Here is a 7,318-nt window from a genome sequence, read left to right as displayed (position 1 = left end):
ATAAGGAGTTTATTTTAATTATCAACGGGGAGAGCAGATTAAAGGATGCAACAACCAGACGGAAAATAAACTACAGATAAATTAGATATATATACTGACGAACTGACGTGTAAATAAAAAATGTTTATTGGGAGTAGAAACAGTTTAAGGAAAAAGAGATGAAGGAAACGTGGGGAAGAAGCTCTAATTATGGATAGGTTACCTGAAAAGCGTACAAATCGACAATAAATACTTGAACTGGGGGAACCAGTGCCTTCGAAACATATATTGGCTGCTTGGATTTGTCTACTTCAAACAGATATCTATATTATAACTGAACTTCGGAAGACACGATAATGACAGTCAACCTGATAAAGGAGTCTGTCTCATTAATTGTATTGATTACATAAAGTGTAGTATATCCATTTCATTAAAGCAAATACATTTTGTTCCTGGAATTTAAAATATTTCCTATAATTAAAATAATATAGCTTTTTAAACCGACGACAAAGTCAAAGTAAAGATGGTTTTAATTTGTAAATCGTTTCTTCAATTTTTAAATGCATATAAGTAATATTTAACATGGAACAAACTGAAAACGGCAACTATGAATTATGGTCTGATATCAAATGTTTTAGACGTTAAAATCACTGCAAGTAATAATTGTACAGTATATGTCATGACTTACGATGCTCAGTTGTTATGATTCTGTAGTCAGAAAAATATATAGGCATCCTCTCAATCTTTCATATTTATACATACTTTTAGTCTAAATATTTATATAGTTTCCTCGATCAAACCAATAATAGCCCCCATTGAACTATTCAACTTTATGAGTCTTCGTTGCCTTTTCAAACGTTTTACACATTAACTTTGTTTCATACTATTGTAATAGTTGCTGAAAGGAACTATATATGTGTACAATTACCAGACTGAATATCAGCATATAAAATGAAGACAAAAAGTATATTCGTATGACATTTATCAGGATGATAGATTAATTACAGATATTATCTATAGCATGGCTTAGGAAATTTGGCCAACTTATTCGATATGTTGACGGAAGCATAAATAAGTCCAACACTGCAACGTCCTATTAACTTTTACTTCCACGAAACCCGTACAAAATGTGATAGTGGCCCTTTATATTAACGTATGAAGCTACTAGTCTGTTTGTAAAAAGACGTGTTAGTACTCAAACACTCCAAGCTTTGGAGGTTGCAAATTAAAAATATATCATTGCGTTTTTCGGGAATTAAATACTGTGGCAATTAAGGAGATACAAACATCCCAGCTTAAAAGAAAAGATTGATAAGAATAGCACATTTCAGATGTTCAAGACTTTATAAATAATGATTGAAGAAGAGAAAATTCAACAATATTTTCCAACAATCGAATACAATATATCTGAAGAAAATAAATGTTTACCGTACAAACTGGAACGATAGAGAGTGATGTTGCTCGCTTTAGCGAAAATACCAAAACAATAACATATATTGTTTATATTTATTCTTTTAAAAAAATTTTATACTGATGTTCAACAATCAACAACTGGTACAAAAGAGTATCCTGACCAATACATAATGAACAAAATATGTTCCTTACAATGCATTATTTACGAATAAAAACAAGCATTTTAAAATGAATAAGCAAACATCCAAAATAAAGTAAACGACATGCATGCAAAACAGAATTAAAGAAGCTAATGGGTACATACACTCTTGCTTTATGTGCTAAAATTTATCAATTCAAAAAGGTAATAAATAATAACAAAATGAATTAGGGGAGAAAACTTCATTTCTACCGGGGAGCCTACTGGTTTACTAATGATCGTGGTAAGAGTACAACTCTGTTGCAAAGGATTTCAGATAGAATATACAGGCTATTGTTTGGCATTGTTTTGTTTTTTTTTTTTTGTTTACTTTTTGCGTAGCTATTTCAGTTTACTACTTTTGTTCTTTTGACACGCTTCAATAAGTAATAAAAAGGTGACCTAAGTGTAATATATGAAGCATCCCATGATTATATATTGTCAAGACTAACTCGAAGAAAGTTGAATTGCAGTAAAGTATAGAAATAACTATGGTGACTATAGAAAATAAATAAATAAATACAGTCTAATACATGACCCTTCCTTGTAATAAAGGAACTTTCAATTCTAATATAAACTACAAAAGAAAGACATATATCAATGAAAATCACGTAGTTTTGTCTGATGGTACACATTCAACACATTATTTTCTGTTTCCTGAATTGAATGATACGGGTAAATCCCTTATTAAGACGAAAAACAAAATAAATGTTGTACCGTTTAAATCGATTTTACGTTGGAAAACAATAACAGCTGAAAGTTAATAGAGAGACGTGTGCAAATTGGTTTTACAATGAAACGCGCCTAAAGTATACTTCCTTTCCGTAAACTGCCTTTCCCGTTCAAATGTGCTTTTGTTGCCCAGTTGTAATGCACAAATATCGTCACCGCGGCGAAGGAGGCAATAAATCCGCTCAGAAGATTCAAGCCCATTGGAAGCGTTTGGAAGCGCAAAACATCATCGGATCTATCTTGATACAAATTTATGTGCTTCGAGTATGCGACAGAGAGCTTCCGATAAACACCAGCCAAGACAAAACCTTGCAGCGTAAATGCAATAGCTACAATAATAAAAATAATAAATCGATTTACAACACTGGCGTTAACGGTTAAATTTAAACTTACTTCCGCTAAACGAATTTTACATATGATTATTTTCATATTCGACATAAGACCTACAACATTTAGAAGCAGGTATCGGTTTTTTCTCACCCCAAGACCTGACGTTTTTTAAAATCTTTTTTGAAATGTCAATGTTAATATATTTTAGACGGAAGTAAATATTTCAGAGCAGTTTAAACTTTTGATACTTCAAATACTTGACATTCTTTACTTTTAACCAAGTACCCAAACAAACGTTTCGACATCTATATCGCTTGATGAATAATTCTAAAACATGAATCTCAGCGTATGTGGAAAATTATTATTATTATTATTATTATTATTATCATTGCAATAGTGCTTTTATGGCTTCAACATTCCTAATGATGGCTTTTTAAATAGAACACACAAAAGAACATTGATAAAATTATTACAACTTGTGTTGCTTTCAGATTGATCATCTAAGAACAAAAAAGAACCACAGGAAATGAAAAGTCAAAAATAATTAAATTAGAAGGGAGAAATACAAGTGTTTGAGAGTTTTGCCCAGAATGGCACTAACTAAATTCTCCTTGTTGTCAAATGTAATCATTTAAATGATTTTTTTAAAAACTGCATAATACATTATTAGTCATGGGCATAAGTCATGTCTATGTTTTCAACATAAGCAATTTTACAAAATGATGAATAACGTAAGTTCAACAATATCAACAAAGCACGTTATAATAGCAGCAAAGCGGCTGTAAAAGGAAACGATTAACTAAAGCAGTAGCATCATATTGTTGTTATCTTATTGTTTGATAATGATGTTAAATTATGGCGGCGCTACATATTGGGTTCAAGGGAATTAACTGAGTATGAAATGCCGACCCCTCCTCACATCAACATCAACTACCGCCACCGCCGCCAAGTATGTCCTACATTAACGAACGTGTACATTAAAAAAAAAACATATGTGAATAGTATAACAGACAAGAAATAGAAAGCTAGAATCTCCAAAAAGGGAAACATAGTTTTGTCCAAGCAAGGACATCGTTTAAAGAAGTTGTTAGACCATGTGATCTGTGTGAACTGCTATTGCACTTTGGTGTTATATATATATATATATATATATATATATATATATATATATATATATATATATATATATATATATATATATATATATATATTTGTTTATAGGACTTACAAGAAACGTTACAGATACGTCCCGATAAATTAAGTATGTTTTTCACGTTTACTTGCCTGTTATTATGTGAAATCCACCAGAGATTGCCGCAAAAATAAATTTCAGGGTCAGCATGTTGCAGATTTGAATAATCAGCGAGGATACAGTCAGAACCAGGCAAAGGATGGATGTCCCTTGCACAAGCCGAATCCAAACTGTAATAGATAGAATATAGATAACACACACACAGAGACACAGTCACTTTCACGACCTACCTTGCTACCTATATACAGATATACTTGTCTATTTAACGTACGTACTTACCTACCTACCTACATACATAGATACATAGGTACATACATAAACACATAAACACATACATACATACATACATACATACATACATACATACATACATACAATTGGCTATTCAATCGCAGGAATTAGAGATCGATGAAGAGAGGTAGGAAGGGGATTACAGCAACCTTGCCTACTAAGATTGCAGATTTTACAAATTTTGCGAGGTTTCAGTCAATACTGTGTTAGTTTTTATATTTTTAATATATATCTGTTTGCATTCTCAAAGGATTTTAGCTTGTCACATATGAACTACCTTGGGATTTCGAGACGCAAGTGTATAAACTCCCTTACTATTATAACTTTTCTTTGTAATAAACTTGCTTACAAATTCAGTGACTGTATAAACTCTTAGCTTATTTCAACATGTCAGTTTATGAACTTCCCAATGATTTCAATATATCTGTGTATGAACTCTCTAAGCATTTCAACATTTCTGTGTCTGAATTCCCTTATTATATCAACATCTCTGCATGAAGTCCGTAAGTCTGTGTATGAATTCAGTTCGGGTTTGAACATGCGCGTGCATGAATGCCTTGGTATTTTATGATATCTGAATTTCTTTCGGATATTAGTTTGGTTCATTTTGCACATGAAAATATACCATTTATCTAACCTATCATCTAAGAGTATGTATCATTAAAGACCATGGGCGCCCACACACAAGGGCGGGGACACTTGCCTCTCCGACACCCAGATTTCACCTCTAAACATGTTTTGGCCCACGTCCGAAAAACTCAGGAGATGACCTCTACATGTTTGCAGGCGCTCTGTAGAAGACACAATGATATGGTATTTGATTGACTGAACATACCGGTAGTTTTCATTTGTATTATAGGTCTACATTACCTTCAGTATTTTCTTTGTCCAAGCTACATCGGCCGTCTTCATTACAATCCACATTCTCAAATAAATGGACAACCGTCATATTTTCTCCAGTCCCCTTCTCCCACCATTTACCATTGAAGGTCCCGGCCGCACTTAAAGCTAATACAAGGACGCTGAGAAGAAGTCCTACTGTACCTGACCCACAGCATCTACATTCCGCCATGTTGGTATGAGCATTTAGATTCCGACTTCCTCGCTTCTATATCAAACGGAGCAGGGAAAAACTATGTCGTCGCATGACGTTTATAGCGAAAGACTTCTTGTTTACACGAATTGTGCGCTATAACCGTTTTGATAATTTTTTATATTGTCAATTTGCTTATCACAAATAAAGGTTTACCTCAGTGCAAAAGACCTAAATCTCAAAATTTTAGCGACTAGAAAATGTTATGTTACTGTGCGATGAAAAACAGATAAACACTAACTTGAAATGGAGGAAATGTGTCATTGTTTGAGACGCGATGACTCTACAACGGAAGGAAAGCCTCCTTCAACTTCGCGATCTTAAAGGACCATAACAACATATAATGTATTACAATGATTTTTAAGCTATTATTTGCCTGGTATTGGTGTATGCGATTTTATTTTATCTCATATTTCATGATGAGATATTGAAATTTATTTTGTGCTTAGCTGTGATTGCTGAATTTCCAAAGAGAAATAATCTTGATATTTCGCAGGAGTAAATAAATATCGTAATGTTTCGCTGGCTGTCATTAGACACGGATGAAATTATATCCATCACATTCGAAGTTATTTTTAGACACTTACGTAGCCGATAGATTAAGAGTCGCCTCCCGTTGAAGACGACTCTAGGTACATTTTAACAAAACGAGATTTATATTTTTCTCATTTTCTTTCAATTTGGAAGGAGAATTAGGTAACTGTTTATATTTCTGTGCGAATAATCTCAAAACATAGCGGAAAATAAACGATAAACCGTCGACATCGCGCGGAATCCAGTAAGAAATCTGCTACTGCAATCTGTTATAGAGTACACATTGCTAGCCGATTGGTTTGAGCATAAAATGTAAAGAAAATTTGAGTGATCTGAGCAAATAACGGAAATATTCTTAGCCACCCGTTTATCAATTTCTCGATGATATATACCCGCTCTTCACTCGTTTCTAGAAAATATCGACTCTCTCTCTCTCTCTCTCTCTCTCTCTCTCTCTCTCATATATAAATATATCTTTAAATCTAATACAATGATATTCGTCGCAGTGGCGATACCCATTTTATCGCTACATTGGCGATATCGCTTTTAGAACTACTTTCTTTTTCCATTAATAAAGTATGTCTGCCTATATGTACCTTCTTCAGGGCTGTATTTCCATGTTTAGACCTATTTTAGTTCTTTCAGGAGCTACAAAGTACAGCTATAAAAACAAATATAAAAACCTTCTAGCTCCGCTTGGTCATTTTTACCATCTGGACATATAAGTTAAATTAGAAATAAAACGAGCCAATAACTTGTTTCACTTTTTATGTTTTTAAGTCATTCATTTCTCTTTAGAAGCTGGCATTGTTTATTATGAAAAAAAATTCATTTTCCATGCTTTAATAACTGCTAAAGACAATGTTCTTGAAACGATCTCACACCGATTGTTAGCGACGACCTTTCTGATCAGATGTATGATTAGATCATGCAGTATTTCCACAACTACAACATGTAAAGAAATTTCATTCACAGTGCATGAAAGTAGTATAGACTCATGCCAACATTCTCTCATTCGTGAATGTTGCAAATGCAAACAACATCACCTTGCACATGACACTGTCTCAGAAGAACAACATATCTGAAGAGCGAGCCTATAATGAAAATCTCGGAACTTCTTTTTATTCAAGTAAAATTCAACTGAAAATCGCACTGACACAGCATGGATAAAAAATCCATGCAAATCGAATGTTTTAGTCTTAAAAATATACAATCCAAAGAAGTAAATCTACGCTTTTTTTAAATAGACATGTTTACTCACCACCCTTGAAGAAATTTATAATATCTACTCAAACAATTTAGATACTTTCCAGATATTTTCAGTTAATCCGGTAGACTTCACATTGGTGGTAAATTAAAAGTAGTAGTCTTCTATAAGGGGGTCTGGCCCAAAACCATATGTTGAACTTGAAGACAAATTGATTCTTACACACACACACACACCTCCATGCCCCCCTCAAGTTATTAGTCTAAACAACTACGAAAACAACTTGGACATATATTGCTATATCCGTTT

General features: G+C 33.3%; 1 protein-coding gene across 1 annotated transcript; it reads right to left on the bottom strand.

Moving 5' to 3' along the window:
* Window positions 1–1,471: 1,471 nt before the first annotated feature.
* LOC149793815 (uncharacterized) lies at window positions 1,472–5,534 on the bottom strand. Its single transcript, XM_089967821.1, has 3 exons — window positions 5,046–5,534; window positions 3,917–4,054; window positions 1,472–2,631 (listed from the first exon to the last, which is right to left on the bottom strand). Exons 1-3 carry the CDS (start codon window positions 5,245–5,247, stop codon window positions 2,375–2,377), a joined length of 597 nt encoding a protein of 198 aa, XP_089823947.1. The 5' UTR covers window positions 5,248–5,534; the 3' UTR covers window positions 1,472–2,374.
* Window positions 5,535–7,318: the final 1,784 nt, after the last annotated feature.

Source organism: Sinohyriopsis cumingii, chromosome 8 (genome assembly GCF_028554795.1).
Source record: "Sinohyriopsis cumingii isolate HCF-2022 chromosome 8, ASM2855479v2, whole genome shotgun sequence".
NCBI lineage: Eukaryota > Metazoa > Mollusca > Bivalvia > Unionida > Unionidae > Sinohyriopsis > Sinohyriopsis cumingii.
Note: the sequence above shows the minus strand (reverse complement) of the source record. Positions and strands in the feature narration are given on the sequence as shown.